This window comes from Eschscholzia californica, unplaced genomic scaffold (genome assembly GCF_041429995.1).
Source record: "Eschscholzia californica isolate CP2 unplaced genomic scaffold, dmEscCali1.0.p SCAF_3, whole genome shotgun sequence".
Classification (NCBI taxonomy): domain Eukaryota; kingdom Viridiplantae; phylum Streptophyta; class Magnoliopsida; order Ranunculales; family Papaveraceae; genus Eschscholzia; species Eschscholzia californica.
In genome coordinates, this window is record NW_028238420.1 from 63,651,481 (window position 1) to 63,673,738 (window position 22,258).

The 22,258-nt window shown below is 36.3% G+C and overlaps 3 protein-coding genes and 1 non-coding gene across 4 annotated transcripts; 3 read left to right on the forward strand and 1 right to left on the reverse strand.

The window, feature by feature from the left end:
* The first annotated feature begins 1,695 nt into the window (after window positions 1-1,695).
* On the forward strand, window positions 1,696-4,201 carry LOC147553178 (LEAF RUST 10 DISEASE-RESISTANCE LOCUS RECEPTOR-LIKE PROTEIN KINASE-like 1.5). The gene is made up of 2 exons (XM_086672152.1): window positions 1,696-3,234; window positions 3,359-4,201. The coding sequence occupies exons 1-2, from the start codon at window positions 1,918-1,920 to the stop codon at window positions 3,968-3,970; spliced, it is 1,929 nt and encodes a 642-aa protein (XP_086528278.1). The 5' UTR covers window positions 1,696-1,917; the 3' UTR covers window positions 3,971-4,201.
* A 1,109-nt stretch (window positions 4,202-5,310) lies between these two features.
* Window positions 5,311-7,523, forward strand: LOC147553179 (uncharacterized). The gene is made up of 2 exons (XM_086666552.1): window positions 5,311-6,183; window positions 6,919-7,523. The coding sequence occupies exons 1-2, from the start codon at window positions 5,405-5,407 to the stop codon at window positions 7,022-7,024; spliced, it is 885 nt and encodes a 294-aa protein (XP_086522678.1). The 5' UTR covers window positions 5,311-5,404; the 3' UTR covers window positions 7,025-7,523.
* Window positions 7,524-7,873: 350 nt separating this feature from the next.
* On the forward strand, window positions 7,874-7,944 carry TRNAG-GCC (transfer RNA glycine (anticodon GCC)). Its single transcript has one exon. It is a non-coding gene; the product is annotated as a tRNA-Gly (tRNA).
* A 68-nt stretch (window positions 7,945-8,012) lies between these two features.
* Window positions 8,013-10,255, reverse strand: LOC147553181 (protein NUCLEAR FUSION DEFECTIVE 4-like). Its single transcript, XM_086666551.1, has 2 exons — window positions 9,708-10,255; window positions 8,013-9,369 (listed from the first exon to the last, which is right to left on the reverse strand). Exons 1-2 carry the CDS (start codon window positions 10,179-10,181, stop codon window positions 8,191-8,193), a joined length of 1,653 nt encoding a protein of 550 aa, XP_086522677.1. The 5' UTR covers window positions 10,182-10,255; the 3' UTR covers window positions 8,013-8,190.
* Window positions 10,256-22,258: the final 12,003 nt, after the last annotated feature.

Below are 22,258 nucleotides of genomic sequence, written 5' to 3' on the forward strand. Positions count from 1 at the left end.
AATCAAGTACAAAACTAGAGTGTTACGAACCGATGTACCCGCACGGTGTACTTCAAAACGTCAAGTTTGGAGAAATATGAACATCGTACTCATTTACATCCTCAAATATACAAAATATTTGGGAATTCAACTTTTTTACTTGCTCTACTTGAATACTCAATTACTAACACATGATTAAGTACTAAACTGTTGTGATTCACGGAAAACAATATGGTTGTCAATAAGTACATAAGCCGTACCTGAATAGCTGAGATTATAAATGGATCTCGCGTGGTTGTTGTTAGATTACGATTGTATAGCTACGCAGATACATCACCTCTGAACAACCATGAGTATAGTGAAATTTCGTTTTTTAAAGTGTGATCTTTTACAAGATATTTCCATATTTAAGAGAGTTTGACAATAATCCTTATCACAAAATGGATAGTGCCAAGAGAAGGATGGGTCACGAGGAGAGATGGGGTGCCTATAGAGGCACCTGTATATACCACATCTTCTATTTCATAGGATATGAAAATCCTCCCATTCCAAAAGGGAAAGTTTGTATACCCTCACCATTTTTACCTGCCACACTGGCCTTCGATTTGACTTGGTCAAGTTATCTTGACCGAGTCAAATTTCACTCACACTCGGCACTAAGTCAATATTTATCAAATTGATTAAAAAAAAAACCTAAAATTATCTATCACTCCCATGACGTAGGAATTTATTTTCCATCATCCACGCCCACTACCACTACTTTTCGAATGTAATATCCAAAATCAAACAATTATTTTCCTTGGTGTTTTAATGGTGTAAATCATGTCAAAGAGAGAAACTTCACATTTTATTTTGGCCTAACTAAACTATAAAGACGAACGATGACCTTGAAAAACAAAAAACTTCATAAATGTAATCTATCGGAGGTATCAGTCCGACAAATGACATTGCAGGTCCACACGAAGTTACTGATATGTAATGGGACGTATCTATTTTATCTTACTGATGAAAAACTTATCAAAATTATCTTCAAATGTTGTTCAATGTTATCTTTTGGTAGTACCATACGTCTTATGTTATGCATCGATTTCATGCTTCCGACAGTTTGAGTATAACAACTGTTTCATTCGATGAAAAATTATCAAAATATTTATTTGATTATTTCTCTTTGTTATCCGTTGACATGTCTTATGATAAACATTAATTTCATCTTTCCGATTGTTTGAGTAAATAATATGTTTCATGACGAAAACGGGTCAAAACATTGGACGAATATGTATGTACGAGAAATGAATGTATGGAGTAAAAATATACTCCATGTAAGTGCGGACGTAAATAACCATGAATATATGGGGGTAAATTATGGTAAAATTTTCCCTTCAAGAATGACCCATTTAGACCTTTCTTTTATGAGAATGACCCATCAAGTGATAAAATCTTGACCAGTAGACTTATCATTTCCGTCCAAGAAATCCAAAGAAAGAACTTTCCACAACAAGTCAAAAAGATCACAACCCTACCCCATTGACTGGCCTATCCGTACGCACCCATTTATTCAACATTAGATACTGTCACTAAAGGTGGTCCCACAAAAATGATCCAGCGGTCCTCATCGTTTCATCTACCACAACAATCTAATAATCCTACGGGTTATATTTACACCTCGATTTAATAAGGACAAACGCTAAATTACTAGAGTCAATTTTCAAGACTTTTGTCTTCTGATCTTTCCCCACTATATCTCCTCTCACACGTGACTCTTGTTTCTCTCTCTCTAAATTCTAAACCGGATCCTTGTTTCCCTCCTCCTCACTTTTTTATCTCTAAACAACACACAAAACCCCCCAATAAACCCTAGTTTTGTGTAGAAGAAGAAAAATATCAAATCTATCTTTTTCTCTGTCTCTAGATTTTCTCTGTTTATCTTCTTCACAAGTAATGACAGTCATGCCAAATCTTCATCTCTTTTTACTTGTTGTTATCTTTCTCTTTTCTATATTTGATTCAACTACTTCCCATAAATGTTCTTCTTCATCATCTATTGGTGAGAAAAACTCAACATCATGTCCACCTTTAATGTCTTCTTCTTCATCACTATCATTTCCATTTTCTACATACCCAGGTTGTGGTCATCCATGGTTTCAGATCCATTGTTCAAACCCACACTCACTAATCTCCATTAATAACTTATCTTTCTCTATCCTTGGTTATGAACCTAACCCATCTTCTTCTCTCCTTCTCTCTCCTCAACCCTCTGTTAAAAAAACTACTCTGAATACTCATACTCATGATCAGTGTTCTTCATTATCTCTTCCTAATCGTTCTATTAATCTCTCTGGTTCTCCTTTTCGATTCTCTGATTCTTCTTGTTCTCGACTCTCTGTTATTAAACCTTGTTCACCTCTAATTCTTCCTAATTGTAGTCTTTGTAGTTGGGAATGTGAACTATTTAAACACCCAATTAAGCTCTTACAAGGTTGTGAGTTTAGACATCATTCTGATGAACAAGGAGGTTGTGAAGAAGATTTTCTAGGGTTTTTAGAAAGTTTCTTGAAATGGGGAATTCAAATTCAATGGGATGAAGATGATGATGATACTTATTTCTCAAATTGTAAAACTTGTCAAGCTAACAATGGTGTTTGTGGGTTTAATTCTTCTCATCCACTTAAACCCTTTCTCTGTTTTCAATCACTAACAACAACCCATCAAATATTTCATCGAAATAGTTCGAATCGAAATCGAATTGTTCTATTTTGTACCCTTTTTATCTTTGCTTTTTTAGTACTGGTTATATCAATCGCCATTGCTATTTTCAAATTCAGAGGAGGTGGTAAAGCTTTACAAACAGAAGAAGATCCAACTACTCTGTTTCTTCATCGACATCGTTCGCCGAATCTTCTACCACCAGTTTTCAGCTATGAAGAACTTGAATCATCCACAAATGGATTCGACCCGAAACGGAAAATTGGTGATGGTGGATTTGGATCAGTTTATCTTGGCCAACTCTATGATTCTCGTCTTGTTGCAGTTAAAAAGCTTCATAAATTACAGAGTAGTAGTTCTGCAACTAAATCATTTCGTAATGAAATCCTAATTCTTTCATCAATTGATCACCCAAATCTTGTTAAACTTCATGGATATTGTAGTGATCCAAGAGGACTTCTATTAGTTTATGATTATGTCCCAAATGGAACCCTAGCTGATCATCTCCATGGATCTAAAAGTTCATACAAAAAAGGGTCTTTAACATGGCAGGTAAAAAACCTCCCCAAAATTTCAAGATTCAATTTTTATTCATTCATATTGAAATTTAAGACAAACCCATTTTAATTCATGTAGTTTGATTACATAAATGATTGAAAAGTTTACTTTTTTTTAGGTGAGAGTTGAAGCTGCTTTAGAAACAGCCATGGCGGTTGAGTACTTACATTTTTCAGTAGAACCAGCAATTGTTCATAGAGATATAACAACAACAAACATATTTGTTGAAAAAGATATGAAAATCAAAGTGGGTGATTTTGGTTTATCAAGACTATTAGTTTATCCTGAATCTTCATTATCATCTAGATATGTTTGGACAGGTCCACAAGGAACACCAGGTTATTTAGATCCAGATTATCATAGATCATTTAGGTTAACAGAGAAAAGTGATGTTTATAGTTTAGGTGTTGTTTTATTAGAATTGATTTCCGGTAAGAAAGCTGTTGATTTAACAAGAGATAAAAGAGAAATTGGATTAGTTGATCTTGTTGTTTCAAAAATTCAAGTGGGTTGTTTACATCAAGTGGTTGATCCAGTTTTGATTGTTGAAGGAGAAGCAATGGGTACTATTGATGCAATGGCGGAATTAGCTTTCCGATGTGTAGCGGCCGAGAAAGATGATCGGCCGGATGCTAAAGAGGTGGTGGCTCAGTTGAAACAGATTAGAAATCGTGTTAGTATTGGAACTAGGGTTTCATCAAGAGTTGCTTTGGATGCTTCAAGGACTTAATAGTTAACAGGATTTAGTCTCTTCTTAGTGTACATAGCTTTTGTTTACTTTTGTGCTTTTGTGGGAGAGAAAGAGAGTTGTATAATTGGAAATCAATTAGAAATCTTTGAAAGTTAAGTAGATCCTTATCTTTCAGCAAAAAAAAAGTAGATCCTTATGAGCTATAATTAGGTAATGTATTTTTGAATTATCATGGATATGTATACCAATATACATTCGTACCTTCATTTATATGGTAGATAGATACACATGTTACAACTAAACGCGATTGTAATGTGCAAAGAAACAACTCAATCTTTCAATGTCGAAGTGTTGTGTCCCATAGCCCATTAGAAGTTTGAAGAGTGATTCAATCTTTGCCTAGATTTATTATTCGACAACGAATTGATTGATGGGTGGGTGTGGTTTTAGCCTTCTATGTTCCCAAGTGGTCTAGAGCCTCACCCACTACAAAAGCTAAGGCAAGAGCAAGTTTTTCTTTGACGATTATGAAGTGACTAATCCACGTCCCGCAAGTCACATCCTATGTAGTTTGACTCAAACGATATTTACAATCACAGATGGAACTTGAAAGTTGATCATCTGCCCATGTCTGGAAAAACTTTTGCGAACTTGTGTTAGATATCCTTTTCTGAATGTTGTCTTCAAAGCTTAGCTCAAGACATAAAATTTTTCCTCGCATTTATAAAGTGACTATCAAATTCATGACCCTGCCACAACGTGGGATAGCTCCAACATGATACATAATATGCCTTTCTGAGAAGTGGGTTCTAGGGGCACAAAAGGTTTCACTCTGGGATGAGAGTTTCAAGGGGACGTCGTACCATTTGAATGAAAAAGTGAATTTAAGGGTCCGGGACCGCTCACCCTTGGACTTGCTCTTAGTGGAAAAACAATTTCCTCTGATTCCATCTTCTTCACTCACCATCACCAAGTCACCAACTAGTCCATCACCACAATTGTCATCGACCAGCACCACCATCTCTTTCTACACTCTCTCCCCTCCCCCTCATCTCTATCTCTCCTCCCCACTTTCTCTATCTTCTTTCTGTCCTCGCCATCGGTAGTCTTAGACAAACGTTAACAAATCTCATCATTGGCATTGCCAAATTGGAGACCAAACAAGCGAGTTGGTAAAAAATTGGAGGCCATTTAGAAATTAGCCAAATCATGTGTTTACCTAGTCCTACATTGATCCCCTATTAAACCGCACAACTACATCTTCTTCACCAATCAAGAAAACTAATTCAGTTTAAAAAATTCACCATTTTTAGCCACTCCACCCAAATTCAATCACACATGTATTTTTCTCTCTCTAGATTAATTTTCTTACTTTAGTCCCCCACCCCCCTCCTTTGATGCCATTAAGGTCGCAATTTGGTTTCTTCTTAGAGAAAAAAACAAACAAAACCAGAGAAAGAAGGGTTTTTGAAGATGACCGTTAAGGGCGGCACTAGCCATGCTTGCGCTGCTTGCAAATACCAGAGAAGGAAATGTTCTTCTGATTGTCTTCTTGCTCCTTATTTCCCTCCTGATCAACCTAAAATGTTTCAAAATGCTCATAGACTTTTTGGTGTTAGAAATATTCTTAATATTCTTAAACCTCTTAATCAAAACCAGAGAATTGAAGCCATGAAATCTATCATTTTTGAATCTGATATTAGAGCTCGTTTCCCTGTTGATGGTTGTTATGGTGTTGTTACTCAACTCCATTATCAACTTCAACAAGCTAGAATGGAATTTGAATTTATTACTACCCAACTTGCAATTTGTAAACAAACCCACCACAATCAAAATCAATTTTCTTCTTTATCACCACCATCTCCTCCTCCTCCTCCTCCTCTCCCTGAATTACAATTAAACACAGGAAACAATCACCCCACCTCCTCTCCCAAAAACACACTAACCCTTTTTCAAAATCAGTCATTTGAAGACACCACCGGAATTTCTATTCAATCATCTAATGAAGTACATGATCAAGATTTCAATGTAGTTCCTGCAGAATATTTGATCCAAAAAGATGAAATAATTTCAGATCATATGTGGATGCAACAAAATTATAATACCAACAACAATGGTAAGAAGATAGAAGGAATTGAATCTCAAATTTTCGGTGAACAGCCATTAGTGTTCCAAGAAGAAGTAATTGAAGCTCCTCAAGATTATGATGAAATACCAGCTTTTTTTGACTCAAGGGAAGGATATGAATCAAGGTAGTTTATTTTTGAATTCTTTATATTTTTCTACCTAATTGTAGTTACTGAGAGAGTTATTTTGTGAAAGGGGCGTAAAAAGAAGTACTGGTAGATGGATTTTAGTCTTGACATACCAACTTTGACGTTTTAATTAGTATGTGACATGGAACTCAAAGTCGGTCCGACCAAACTGAAGATAAAAAATCGTTTCTCAAACCCATTATTTGATGGAAAATGATGGCTTGACAAAAAAAAAAATGACACAAACAAGGAAAAATATCATGCTAACATTATGTGCAAATTTGTCATTTCAAGCCAGTTCGGACCATATTAGTCGGGCCAAGTACGTTGTTGTTATTTGACACTCTTATTGAAGAAAGTTAGTCGGCCTCGAACAGACGTTGACCGTTGCTGAACCACCCTGATTACTAAATACATTATACACTCGAACAATACCCAACTTTTACTCTTCTAGTAGAAGATGGGTACTTAATAGGTTAAGGGTTTTCGGTGCTTTAGCCCGTACACTAAAGGTCTATGGCCTGCCATACTGACCGCCCAAGCTTATTTCGGTATCTTGATTGGGCTTTTGACAAAGGAATTTGTTATGCACCCAGCCTGAGCCAGCTCGGTAACCTTAATGGCGAAGGGTTTTCCCATCGTGCCTGGCTAGTTTTGGTTGTTAATTTGTTACTTAAAAATGACTTTTACTCTAATGATTCTTGACATATAATTGGTTTATTATTTTTGCAGCCCTGAATCATCATCTCTAATCGACACAACTCAACCAATTCAAAATGTATCGGAGAAAGAATTAAAAAGTGCCGCTTCTTGCTTTAGTCTCACCAGCGTGAATTGATAAAACAACGAACGAAAAAAGATGCAATAGAAATGAACTTACCTATCCATTATTTTTGTTTTCTTTTTCTGCTTCCCTTTTAGTTCGATTTGTTAAAGTTTATTCCAAAATTTTGAGCTCTAGTTTTCTCTTAATATCCTAAAATTTCAAAATGTAATTTCACAAATGAATAAGTATAGCTAGTCAAAAGTAGTCTTCCTGCAAAGCTCTTGCCAATGTTCTTCGATTTCAATAATAGCTAACTCTTGAGTGTCTTGGATCTATCCATTTGTTCGTTCTAGTTTGTCTCGTGATCCTTCTAGCCGCTTAGTTGGTTATTATATGACATTTTTTTTATTCGTTAATTTTCTAGCTACTTAGTTGTTTTTTTTTTCTTTTAAAGAACTTAGTTGGTTATTATATGATATTTTTAGTTCGTTGTTTTATGTTTGTTTTATTTCTCGAGTTGTAACAAGAACGTAGGTGTTTTTCCTACCTATTATGTTATGTTTGTTTTCTATGCTTGGTATTGTCGATTATATGGAAGTTTGTTCTAGCAATATGGACGTTGTTTCAACATTGAAAAAGATAACAACAGAGATTTTTCTTTGCCTCCACCATTTCAAATGAGAAGTCCTTAGCTCGTCTAAATAATAGGTAAACTAAATCACCGCCCACAAAGTACCTAATGAGATCTCTTTCCGCTCATCCTTTTCGCTATGCTAAAATGGTTGTTTGGTTTCATATGATATCCGCCAAGCACAATAGAAAAGTGATTTTATTTGAACGTTCCACTAGGAATCATTTTACATTTCCAAGAGATATTAGAAAGTTATACAAAAATAAAGTATTATCAACTATATAACATCAGCACCAGTGGTCTAGTGGTAGAATAGTACCCTGCCACGGTACAGACCCGGGTTCGATTCCCGGCTGGTGCATTTCTTTATAGTATCTTTTCACAAAAACCATATTTTTTCATTTCATCACAATTTTGCTCCATTCTATAAAGAAAAAAAGACGTACGTATTGAGATTATTCAAATTTCAAAATAATACAAAAGTTTCACTCAAGTATGTATACCACTAAATAGACCTTCAACCTCTCAAAGATTTCATCCCCCTAGCGCCTCCCGTTTAATTGACAAGGTGCACAACTATCGACGTAATGTCTCGTCTGTGATACCTTTACTGTTTACCAGAATGCGTTACTCTTTCAAATATAACTTGATGATAAAACTTTCTAGTCCTGAAAAACAACCCCAACGCAATAACAAAACCTAAAAGACTAACAGAAGCCATTATCATAAAAGATAACATAAAACAGTGAATACCAACACAAGTCTTTTCACTATTTAACATCGATGATTCTCGGTCATAGATAAATCCAACAACTCTCACTGAGAGAATATAAGATCCTACCGGACTAGCTAGGGCAATCGTGTTGAATATAGTACCAAGATGAGTTACTCCAAAAATTTCAGAAGTTATAGTTGGGAATAATGACCATTGTGAACCGTAACAAATACCAACCAAAGTTGAACCAGCATATAGAGCACCAGGCAAACCAGATGAAATCACTAAATGACCAACACCCATGCTTGCTAGAGTTACAGCCATGAAGATTGGTCTAGCCCAACCTTTCAAATGTAAGAAATAGTCTGAAATGAAACCAGCTCCGAATCGACCAAGAAAATTCCATATACTCCATAATGAAACCAGGGTTCTTGTTTCAACACTAGTGTAACCAAGTGATCCACCAATTTGACTTATATTGTTAACAGTTGCCATTCCCGAGCCTAACCCACATGACATTGCCAAGAAAAGTAACCAAAAATTGATTGTTTTCATGGCTTGAAGAAGATTCAATTGTGGTTCTAATGGAGTAGTAGGCTCATTGATCTTGTTTTCATCAGTTTGAGACTTTTGGGTAGGTGAATGTTTATCGGAATTAGGGTTAGTAATGTTCTCAAGTACTTCAACTTGTTCTTGATCATTCAAGATTAATGAAGTTTGTTTAGAATCTCTATAATGGGCTCTAGTTGCAATTCCAATTGGGGAAGCAATTAGTCCTAAGAGAAGAAGTAAGAACGAAAGTATACGAGCCGCTAATCCATAAGTAACGAGGCTTTCGGAGATGATTAAGATCATAAGATAAGCAGCAATTGTAAGAGCAATGATGGAAAAAGCATTGAGATGTTTCTTTTCATCAGTACTAATTGTTGGGTTGATTTTGACAAAGAACATGAGTAAGATAGGAATAATGGATGGTAAGAGAGAAAGCAATAGAAGGAAGGAGCTTGGCTTGTCAGCAAATATTGTCTGGTATACTTGGATCAGTATTGCACCACTTAGACCCAGAAATCCCTGATCACAAGACAGTTTGTTAGTAAGCACACATTACAAAAATGACACTCTACCAGACACTTAAGACGACGAAATACGACAAGCTTAGGTGAACGGACATAATACAGAGAGAAATCACCCCTGTCTAAACATTGGCCGTCCACCTAAACCGATCGGAATACCTTCGTCGTATTAGATGTCGACCACAATATGGTATTAAAATTAAATAATGCATAAATGAAGTGTAGTGCAGAGGTAACAAAGATGTTATTCTGCCCTACTCTAGAGGCAAATAGAACCCTGACCGCCTTAGATGGATGAACATGATTTAGAAAGAGTAGCGGTAAAAATGAACAGACCTTAATGATACCAACAATGGTCCCACTGTAATTGGGGAAATTTTGAACGGCTGTGACAACATCAGCAGTGTTAGAGAAAGTCTGAGCATGAGCAGCAAAAAACATAAACAAACACATCACTGGTACCGACGGTCTTGATATAATCCCAGTAACAGCAAGCCACATAAAAAAGTAACCCGCGAAACACTGAATTGCTCCGGTTGTAATAACAACCCATGGCCCACCGAGTCTTTTGATCCATGATCTCGATGAAGAAGAAGAGGATGATGATACAACGACAGTGTAGAGAAGACCGGATAGAAGACCAAAATTAGCTCCGATGTCTTTGAAAACGGCGATGGAGTCAAGTGTTGACTGATCGTAACCTTGACTTGACTTCAGGATCGGAGAGTATATTCCAAAGGCGTACGATGCACCCACACTACACTGAATCCAAATACTTGCTACTGTTGTTACCCATTTGCTATTCTTCATTTTCTCTTCTCCTTCTTTCTTCTTCTTTTTCTTCTTTCTCCTTCTTCTTCTCTTCTTTTATTTCTTCTTTCTGCATTTCTATGGAGTGATGTCCATTTGGTTTTAAGAGGGTAGTAGGTGACACTAAAAATGGAAAAAGTGAAGATGTTTACACAATGATATAAATGTGGAAATAGTTCGAAAAATTGAATTGTTTTTTGTTCACAAAGGAAATTTTATAATAGTAAAGTACCGTAAATGATTTAAATAATAATTTACGAAGGTTCCTTATGAATCTGGTGGGGATTATATTGAGAGATAAATTATTATAACTTTTACCCGAAAAACATTGCAAATCAATGCAACTAGAACTATAATCGTGCACAGATCTTCATACAGATTACACTATATCCGTTTTTCTATACAATTATTTCTTTTTTCAACAAGGAGGTACTTTGATATTATATTACTCTAGCTATAATCTTGAGGATTCTAATCAGATAACAAGTTTAATGAGTCATATTTTATTTTAGTTTATAGAAAAGCACAATCATGAAAAGATATATACAGTGAAGTACAGAAATAATTAAATTATGTAACCAGCTCTTCTTCCTTGGGCTTGGCATCATTAGTGGTTGTCGTGATGTTATATATATTCCCGGTATATTAACTCCGTAATATCTGGCTAACTCAATTTTCTGAAAGATACACTTTAAAAAAAATATTTTGAGAAAGATACACTTAAATTCGAAATGTGGGTGAATTTTATAGCAGAATCAATGTTATACTTACTAGATACGTTACATTGTTATTAAACGTTCAAATCTAAATGTTGATTTTTTGTTCTTGTGTTTCTTTTTTTAAGATTGGAGTTATTTCTATGAACTTTTAGATATATTTTCAAAGATATAAATTGGTCAATCTGGTAAGATTTTCTTGACTTTTATTCTTCGTAACAGGAGTGTGGTACAAAGAACTAAAACTAAATGAATGAAATATCACCACCACTTTACTCCGTATTTAATGAAAAAGTTATATAATTTTGGACACTACACTAAAAAGTATAAAAACTAGAAGAGGGATCTAATATTTTAATGGGTTATTTTCCTAATGGCCCCAACTTTGTGACCAGCTTCCCGCTTGGCCCCCTACTTTACAAGAAATACCCATATGGCCCCCTTCCGTTATAACACCGTTACTCTCTCTCTTCCATTTCTTTTCTCTCTCCTCCAGCATGTTTTCTCTCTCTGTCACCTCGTTAAACCAGCCACATCATCGTCTTCACCGGCAAGGTCGCCGGCTGGCCAAATTTCCGGCCGACGACCTTCAAACTTTTTTTTTTCTCTCTCTCTCTAAACTCCGGCGAAGGGAAACCTTCGCCGGAGCTAGGTCTGTTCATCACGAACAGACCAGATCTGGGTCTGTTCGTGATGAACAGAGGTCTGCTCATCACGAACAGACCACGATCTGGTCTGTTCGTGATGAACAGACCTAGCTCCGACGAAGGTTTCCCTTCGCCGGAGTTTAGAGAGAGAGAGGTGAGAAAATTTTTTTTTCTTTTTAGAGAGAGAAAAAAAAAAAGTTTGAACTGGCCGGCCGGCGACCCTGCCGGTGAAGACGATGATGTGGCTAGTTTAACGAGGTGGCAGAGAGAGAAAACATGATGGAGGAGAGAGAAAAGAAATGGAAGAGAGAGAGTAACGGTGTTATAACGGAAGGGGATCATATGGGTATTTCTTATAAAGTAGGGGGCCAGGCGGGAAGCTGGTCACAAAGTTGGGGGCCATTAGGGAAATAACCCTATTTTAATCTACTCACATTCTTAACTCATAAATCTACATTTTTGTTGTATTTCAAAAAATTCTTTAATTAATTCACCCTCAGAGCCTCTGGAATGCAAAGTTCAAAAAAGTCCTCATTTGTCATATGTGTTAAGTTTCAATTGAGATTCCACTTTTAGGTGGTAAAAATAAAGATCTTTAATCCTTCTGCATATCCAATACAAAACTCTAAACATATTTTATTAACTTATGTGACATAAATTATTCTTATAAAGAAATAGTTAGTTATTTTAAAATTTTAGAAGACTTGATTTCTATTGGTTGAAATTCAAACAGTGATGAGTTAGACAATAAGAGATCTCCCAAGAGGACACTCTTTTTTTAGAGTGCCCTCTTGAGATATCTCTATTCTACTCTCGACACGCCATCTTTAAGATTATAGCTCAGTTTTACATTGGATATGATTTTTAAGAAAAAACCCCAAAAGCCATAGGTGGCACTCAAAACTATTAAGATTGAGTGTTGCATTGGAGATGCTTTAAGTTTGGTTTACCTCAGAATGTCTCTGAAATAACACATATTATAATACTAGCTAGGGTTATTTCTTTTTGGCTCCCTAATTTAGGACAAGTTTCCTTTTTGATTTCATGTTTTTTAAAAATTCAAAATTTGCTCATTTTTTTAAACGGTCAGTTAACTTTAACAAAGTAATTTTTTTTGTTTCTCTAATTACTCTTCTTCTAAAAATTAAATCAATTTTGTTTCTTCTTCTTCTCAAATAATAACCTCAATGTGACTTTCGTTCAAGCTAGGAAAAGAATATTCAATCTGATGTCATCATATATTACTGCTTGATGATAAAGAGAAGAATTTGATCCTCACTTTTTTTGGAATCTGATCCTCACTTGGTAGTCAGGTTTCACTTGAATTCGATAAAATTTTTGTGTTTTTCGAGCTTAAAACCAATTATCCATGAGTATAGAGGATATAAATATTTATATTATTGGTTACTAGATCGCCTTTCTCCCATGATATTAGTATTTCCGACTCTACTTTTTACCTTACCGCAGTTGAATACGACAAAAGAAGAACAACTTAGTTTCGAGGACAATTTCGTCACCATTCATGTACTCAATGCCCTAAGATGAAAAATAAAGGAGGAGGCATCCTATGGCTTTGGTTAGTTCCCTAATTCATCCCTAATGTTTACCATAAAAGTTCTAATTAACACAAGAATACAAGATAATCCATGTGCACGACTGCTCCTTATCAACATTTACTAAAAAAAAAAAACACATTTGCAACCTTAAATAGAATAAAAGCTCTCAAGATATATATGATGGGTAAGCAACAGTAAACGGTTGACCGGTGCAAAGTAAGACCATACTTGGTCACATTGTTGTCCGAAGCTTGTGTTCGACCTCATATATAGTTTAGTGGCGATTTATTAAAGGTCAGTGCTTTGAGGAAATCAAAATAATTTTCGGGATGTGAAGACTTTGTCAAAAACTGGTCAACTTTAGTTGACCAGTATATTTTCTAGATGTTAGGGGGAAAGCAAATTTTTTGACCATTTCTTCTCCATTCCGGCAACGGTTGTCGGAATCCGACCACCACTAGGAGCCGATCTAAACCACGCCATTAATGAAAACTGATTCAAACCTTCCTAATGAACTAATATTAATCTTTTCCTCTAAAAACTTGTCTTAGATACTAGTTAATAACACCAGTCATTGTTCAATCTAACTACTCAAGTAACAAAACAAAGAACACATCAGTAATCAAAATCCTAGGTCTGCAGTTTTTTAAAATAGTGAAGTTAGATATGCACATTGATAAATGAGAAATGAAACTCTCGAGAAGCCAACACTTTAGCACACAGTATTGCTCAATCAGTTTTTAGTACCTAGCTTTCGCTTCTTTTGTAATTTAGTCCTTATTTTTAGTTAGGTCTAAATTCTGCCATTTAACTTCATTGTATCTCGAAGCAGCCGTTAGAGGCAACTAATGAAGTTATTTTCTCCACCCCCCCCCCCCCCCCCCCCCCCAAAAAAAAAACTAATAATTAAACAAACAAGAGAAGAAATAAGTAAAAGTGAAGGATCAAGTAACCGTTTTTTTTATATTGGTGGATAGATGATCGTACCTGAAGGAATGAAAAGGAGGTGGATGAAGAAACCCTAGTTTTTTACAAGTTAAAGAGAGGCATTTCTAGATGGTTTGTTCAAACCAAAATGGTCAAGATCCCCTTAGAACTAAGAGAGAGAGAGAGAGAGAGAGAGAGAGAAAGAGAGAGAAAGAGAGAGAGATCGGTATTTAGGGTTAGGGTTTGTATTTGAAGGTCTAAGAGAGAGACGGTAAGAGAGAGAGGGGCAGAGATAGAGAGGCAAACTATAAGACAGAGAGTGGGGAGAGGAGTAAGAAAATGGTGGGGGTTGTCGTCGGAGATGGTGGTCAAAAATGGTGGCCGGAGATGGTGGTCAGAAGAAGAAGAGGAAGAAACAATGATTGATTTCCCCTGAAAATTTCTAAAATTTCACATATTCTCTTTAAATTTTCACACTCTAAAAATTATTTAGCTTTCTCCAAAACGCTGGCCTTATTAAAACTACCAGAATTGTCTCAAAATTAAACAAAAAATAAAAATAAATATAAAAGTGACGTGAAATTAGAGTTAACCACATATTGAGAAAGATAATATGATTGCCTCCAATTAGTCATGCCATAATCGAAGTGGACCAGGTCACTCTTCTGTTTGTAGTCGGACACAATTTTCAGTCACAGTAATAATGATCAAATTTTTCGAGGACTTGTTATACCATTTTGTCAAATCAAGATTTTTTTAATATGCTTATATCAAGATTTAATATAGAGTTAATTCCTATATAGCCCCTACTTTGTGACCAGCTTCAAATATGGTCCCCAAAATTCTGTAAATTCAAATATGACCCCTTATTTTTAAGTTAATGTCCTAACTACCCTTCCTTTAAATCTTTTTTCAAAATTAAAGATAAAAATAAAATCATAATTCCACCTCATTTCCCTCTCCACCGCACATCTCTCTCCATGTCAACTCTCTCTCTCTCCACATCACCTCTCTTTCCAACTCACCTCTCTCTCCAACTCACCCCTCTCTCTCTCCAACTCACATTCATCTTCTCCGATTGAAGTCGCTGGCCGGAAAATTTTCCGGTCTCCAACTCACATTCATCTTCTCCGATTGAAGTCGCTGGCCGGAAAATTTTCCGGCCGGCGACCTCAAAAAAAAAAATTTTTCTCTCATCTCTCTCTCTCTCTCTAAAAACTCCGGCGAAGAGGGTTTCCCTTCGCCGGAGCCGTGAACAGACCAGATCGGTCTGTTCACGAGCAGACCTTGAACCTTCGCTAGATTTTTAGAGAGAGAGAGAGATGAGAGATTTTTTTTTGGGAGGTCGCCGGCCGGAAAATTTTCCGGCCGGCAACTTCAATCGAAGAAGATGAAGGTGACTTGGAGAGAGAGAGGAGTGAGTTGGAGAGAGACAGGTGATGGGCCTAAAAGGTTACCCTAAAAGGTCTCCACCCGCAAGTATACGGGCGTCAAGTAATAAGTCCGGTAAGACCGGTTCGTTCCTCAGAGACTAAATTAAACTAAAATCTAACCTTAAAACTATTGAGATTTAAAAATGGTTTGATTGAGGTAAAATAAAAATAAAATATAAAACTCAAAAATAAATAAATAAGTCGGTATTCAGAAAAAGGAAACCTAGGGTTTTCGAATCCGTCTTCCTAATAATTCTAACGATAATTTAATGTTGATCTAATTAGAGAGTTCTTTATATAACTCAGGTTTTAGTCCATGAACGGTCTAAAAACCCGGAAGATTTTATCGTTAAAATGGTAAAAACTTTAATAAATTATCGAGAAAACAATTATTATGACTTCATTTAAAACCCTAGATAAGAAATTTAGTTTCTCATGATGATAGATGGAAGTTTAACTAAATAAATGATGGGAGAAAAGTAGAAAAAGTTAGATTTCTTACTGATTTTGCAGCCAAACAGAACCTTAAGGAATTGATTTCCTTCTGTTTTTCCCGGAAATTTGCCAAACGCACCCTCTGGGAAAACGATTTTCTCGTCTTCCCGGAAATGGTTTCCCTGAGAGAAAATTATTTTCTCATCTTCTTCAACCTTCTTTCTCTCTCTAAACTTCCTGTTTTCTCTCTCTTTTCTTAATCTCTCTGTTAATTCTCTCTCTCTATCTCTCTCACAAAGAAAGACTAATTAAAATCAAAGAAATATAAAATTGAAATAAAAAATTACCTCCATTAAAGCTCTCGGGTTTCTCTCTCTCTCTACAATATCTCCCTGTTTCTCTCTTGTTCTTTCTCTCTTCCTCTGTAATCTCTCTCTCTTTCTCACTAAGAACAGAGTTAAACAAAGAAAAAAAAAACGAAAATCAAAAGTTAAGGTAGCTCTCGGTTCTCTCTCTCTCTCTCTCTACTGTTCTTCTTTAAACCCCTTGATCTTTCTTAGCCGAGAGGACCCCAAAGATGAGATCCCCCTTGCTCTCTGTTTTTCACTGATATATATAGAGAGAATTCAAAATTCGAAATCCTCAACAAATCTCGATCTCCCACTCAGTCGAATCCCGAGTTCCTTCTATCTCGGTTCTCCAAAATCTTTGGACTTTAATCTTCTCTCTCGGTTATCTCTCCCGGTTATCTCTCTCTCCTTCCTGTTTTTGAATCAGTTTTATTAGATAGAGACGAGAGAGAGAAGGATTTAATCTGTTTTTGATTCTCTCTCTCTCGGTTTCTCTCTCTAACTAAACTGTTCTTGAATGGCAGTGAAGATGGGCGGCTTTAGAGACCGTCCGATCTTCAAAACACGGATCTGGACGGCGGAAACGCTCGAAAGCACCATAATAACTTGCTCGCGGGTGTATTGGGACGTAAATTCTTGCCATCCCGAACAAGCGTCCCGCACAGCCCGACTGTGTACCGAAAATTCCATGTTACGTTAGATTGCACGCCACGTGTCACTGTTGACCTGATTTTAATCCAAACTTTGACTAGCTATAAGTCTCTCGTCCGAACTCTGATTTGACTTCCGTTTTCGCCTACGGGCTCGTCTTGGACTCTACTTTCCATCCGAACACTAATATTGACCAAGAAGTCAGAATCAACAAATGACCAAAATGCCCCTAGTCTGTATTCTTTCCGACTTTTATCCGTTTTGCACGCATAACTCTGTAAAAAGGTACCTGAACATAAAAGAGAGTAATTCGTGAGAGTAACTGCTCTAGAGAGACTAACTCGTCTAAATTAAGAGACTCAGATGGGACATTTCCATGTCTCATCAAACATCCCCAAACTTAGATTTTGCTAGTCCTCGAGCAAAACAGAAAAATAAAACTAAACCCATTTCACCACTTTCGTAGGGACCCACGATTGCACTTAGCCCGTGCAACAAGCCGTTAAACCTCTAGGTTACCCAAGAGGACGAGTTTTGTCTCGTGAGGGTTTGCAGTGAATATACCCACAAAATTCAAAGATCAAAAATGCAAAAGGGTCTAAATATGATGTGGACTAGAAATGTTCATCCGGTAGATTTTCGAAAGTTAATAGACATGAAATCTAAGTCGACCAAACCATAAAAATGCTAAAAATCCCTTCACTAGTAATCAAGACTCGAAGTGCACGTGACCAGCCAATATGAGTATCATTTCGGTTCTTAAAAGACAAGACCTCGATTACCGTCTCGATACATTTCGCCTCAACTACTGCCTCACGGTCATACACTCAAAAATCAAAGTCACTCAAGAATGGTTCACTCTATGTGTTGGTATGAATATGAAAGAAAACTCAACACATGAAAAAGACGGACTAAAATTCTGTGGACGACTGATCTCAAAGAAGGAAACAACCACTAATACAGGATGGGGAAGCTAACCAACTCTTCTCACCTGATCTACTATCTAACAATGCTTCCTAGAGGTCGATAGACACTAATGAGGATCTGACTAGAACTCCTGAGAACTCGACGTCTTCAAATCTTCAAGAACTACTTCAAGGGATAAATACTCAAACAAACTACATAAACAAAATTTTTTTTCTTTCTTTCTTCTTTTCTATTCATACTAATTATTTTTCTTTTCTCTTTTTTTTTTTTTTTTTTTTTTTTTTTTTTTTTTTTTCCTACTGACTCTGGTAATAAAACTCAAAATACAGAACATACTTTCTTTCTTAACACTTTCCTTGGGTATAATTCTCTCCACTTTGCTTCATGCCTTATTCTCAGGGTTCTAAATGATGAGGTTCCTATCTTCCTCTAGTTGACACTGTTTTCAAGTTTCTCCGACTACAAGAGAAAGGTTTGTATTCCTGATGACATCCCTAGTGGTTGTAAAATTTGAACTCAAGAGATCAACTGAGTTCTAATGAATATTGCGAGGTTGAGTAGCTCTTCATTCTACTCAGAATTAGCTCAGAAGAGATCACTCAAAGCAAAAGAAAGGCTCAGAATCTCACATGGGTTAAGTCTCCACTAATGATCGATTAAGTTCTCTTAGAAAAGTCTACTCTTCACCTATCTAATACTCACATGGGCTAGTGCACAAACAACTTCAAGACTCGAAATTCATAAAAAAACCTTTAACAAAAGCATAGTACAACCAACTAGACTCTATAACTATTAACAAGCAAAAACAACCAGACTCACGTTTCTAATCCAAAAATTAAAAATTTTGAACCCTTTTGAATTTTTGAAATAAGGACTAACAATTCAATCCCCATCCCCAAACTTAAACCGAACATTGTCCTCAATGTTCTGAAGACTATGCAAAAAATAATAGGGTGAAGGGAAAGATATTACCTAATTCCAACGTCCTGACCGTGGGTTGCCTCCCAGAAAGCGCTAAGTTTAACGTCTTCAGCCAGACGAAAGTAGATGACTCGAAAAAATCGAAAGAATTAACCTACTGGATTACAGATAATGTGATTAACTATAAACCAATAGTCGATACATCTGTGGGTCCACCCAAAACACAAATTTTTCAGTGAACGATAGTCTCATACTTAAATAATTTGGTGATAGTGAGACTATCAGGAAAGAAGGGCAATCCCCAAACTTAGACGACACTGAGGGAGTTAAGTTTGGTACTGCACCCGAGAGAGTACATACCTGATAGAAGGGGTCTTCATATGGACGGTAGACAGAGGGAACGAGTGCTTCAAAATCTACACATGGTTTCGAGGGACAAAATACAAAGCAATCTAGAGGACTATCAATGACACCCGGACTTAAACTAAGGTTCTCTAAAACAGGTACTTCGGGTTCCTTCAATGGAGAAACCCTACTATCAGACTCACAATCCCTAGAAGTCGGGTTAGATAGTCCTTCTATAATTTCTTTTATCATGTTATCATCGGTGTCCCTAAAGAATTCTAAATCTTCGCCTAAGTCAGGCGAGTCAATGCTCTCATTTAACAAATTGGTTAACCATGATTCATCATCCTCAGTTGAGTCAAACGACTTCAAATCATCTTCAACTCTAGTGAACTCTTCATTATGGTTTGAATGGGTTTCAAGTTTGGTTCGATGAGAGGATATCTCAATATCGGGCTCCATCGTTTCTGAGATTTTAGTCTCAATAACGATGTTGTCGGGAGAACTATGCTCCTCTAAAATCGTATCCTCGTCATCATCATACACATGATACTGTGAACCGTACTCTACATTCTCATGGTGATCTTCTTCTATAATACTAGTTGTTATTTCTTGTAGAGTTCCACAGATATTGTCAGTCTTTTCTTCTAAAGTCTGACAAAACTCGAAAGTACTCTTTTGAAGATCACTAACAGTTTGGGTCAATGAAGATGATGATAAAGATGGAGAGTCAATAGTTTCAACGTTATCCCATTGATGTTGAGACACATTTAAAACATAAGACTCTTCATTAATCTTCCTTAACATACTCATAGTTTCGGCTAACGAAGATGATCCTAAAGATGAAGAGTCAACCTTTTCACTGTTATCCCATTGAGGTTGGGACACGTGTGGAGCAGAAGATTCTCCATTAATCCTCCTTAGCGCAGTCATAGACTCTTCATGAACCTTCTTTAACATACTCATAGTTTCGGCCAACGAAGGTGATGCTAAAGATGAAGGATCAATAGTTTCACCGTTATCCCATTGCGGTTGAGACACGTGTGAAGCATAAAATTCTTCGTTATAATGCATGTAAGAGTCATTAGCTTCAATGTTTTCCCATTGAGGTTGGGACACATTTGGAGCATAAGACTCTCTACTATAATGCATGTAAGATGATCTGTCAGGATATCTATAATATGGTTCATAACCTTCTTGAGGTTGATAATAATCCCTAGGACCATCATTATGCACATTGTATCTAGGATGACTAACACTATTCTGACCATTTGCTAAATACCACCATGGTAGTGATGAAGAATTCTCGTCCCTTCTGCCATTATGTTGGGACCACGATCTATCCATCACTCAAAATTATTATTATTTTTTTTTTTTTTTTTTTTTTTTTTTTTTTTTGAGACCGAAAACCGAGGTAGCCCTACGAAGATCCTATAGGAAAGCAAACACAATCAGGCTGACTCCACCAAGCAACCTAGACAAAATCTAGCAATGAGTGGGTTTGTCAGATTCACCTAAAAAGCTAGACAGCTCCTACTTCTCCACAACACTTGAACTTTGACTGTTATAAAGGTTACTCGATCAGAGTAGTCAGTAAACAATTCTCCAGGAAGACAACCAACGATGAACGTTGTGACAGCCGTCTTCCTTCGGCAAACGTTTCCTCTTCTCGAGGCGGCCTTTTTGACAAGAATTGTTTACAAACTTTCCTCTGAGAATGCCTAGATAAAAGTCAATTTCCCGAGTTGTTTTTGAAGGGTCCTATGAGCTCGTTACCTTAGGGGCTGATGTCTAAATAATATTTTAGCTTTTTAAGTGAGGTTTGGGTTCGTGAATGTTGTTACCTATGTGGGCAAGAGAACGGTGATGAAATCCGTTTCTTATCTTGTAACTGGGTTAGTGCCCTTACTAAAATGATTACACTAACAGTTCGATCAAAGCAATCAGGCACACGAATTCACACCAAAAACCCACTGACAGGAGATTCGTGGGTGTTCAAGAAATTTACCTCCCGTTCAAGACGGGCGATGACCTTTGTAGATGACCCGCGAATGTTCCGACCCGAGGCTTCGTTTTGGTTTTCGGTTACAATTTAATTAAGCCCTCCAATTTAGGGTCAAAACTTAAAAATAAAAAATAAAACCAGAAAGTCTAAAAGTCTCTCTCTCACAAAAAAATAAAATAAAAATAAAAAAATAACAAAAAATGTAAATTCTTCTTCTTGAGCTCCTCTCCTTGTTGCGCCTTCTCCTTTGCTCCTTAGTGTTTTTCTACACCAAAAACGGAAAAGCAAGTAAAAGTGTCCAAAAATATAAACTTACTAAAAAAATAGAAATAAAATTAGATTAAATTTAAACTAAGTCCCCGGCAGCGGCGCCAAGAACTTGATGGGCCTAAAAGGTTACCCTAAAAGGTCTCCACCCGCAAGTATACGGGCGTCAAGTAATAAGTCCGGTAAGACCGGTTCGTTCCTCAGAGACTAAATTAAACTAAAATCTAACCTTAAAACTATTGAGATTTAAAAATGGTTTGATTGAGGTAAAATAAAAATAAAATATAAAACTCAAAAATAAATAAATAAGTCGGTATTCAGAAAAAGGAAACCTAGGGTTTTCGAATCCGTCTTCCTAATAATTCTAACGATAATTTAATGTTGATCTAATTAGAGAGTTCTTTATATAACTCAGGTTTTAGTCCATGAACGGTCTAAAAACCCGGAAGATTTTATCGTTAAAATGGTAAAAACTTTAATAAATTATCGAGAAAACAATTATTATGACTTCATTTAAAACCCTAGATAAGAAATTTAGTTTCTCATGATGATAGATGGAAGTTTAACTAAATAAATGATGGGAGAAAAGTAGAAAAAGTTAGATTTCTTACTGATTTTGCAGCCAAACAGAACCTTAAGGAATTGATTTCCTTCTGTTTTTCCCGGAAATTTGCCAAACGCACCCTCTGGGAAAACGATTTTCTCGTCTTCCCGGAAATGGTTTCCCTGAGAGAAAATTATTTTCTCATCTTCTTCAACCTTCTTTCTCTCTCTAAACTTCCTGTTTTCTCTCTCTTTTCTTAATCTCTCTGTTAATTCTCTCTCTCTATCTCTCTCACAAAGAAAGACTAATTAAAATCAAAGAAATATAAAATTGAAATAAAAAATTACCTCCAT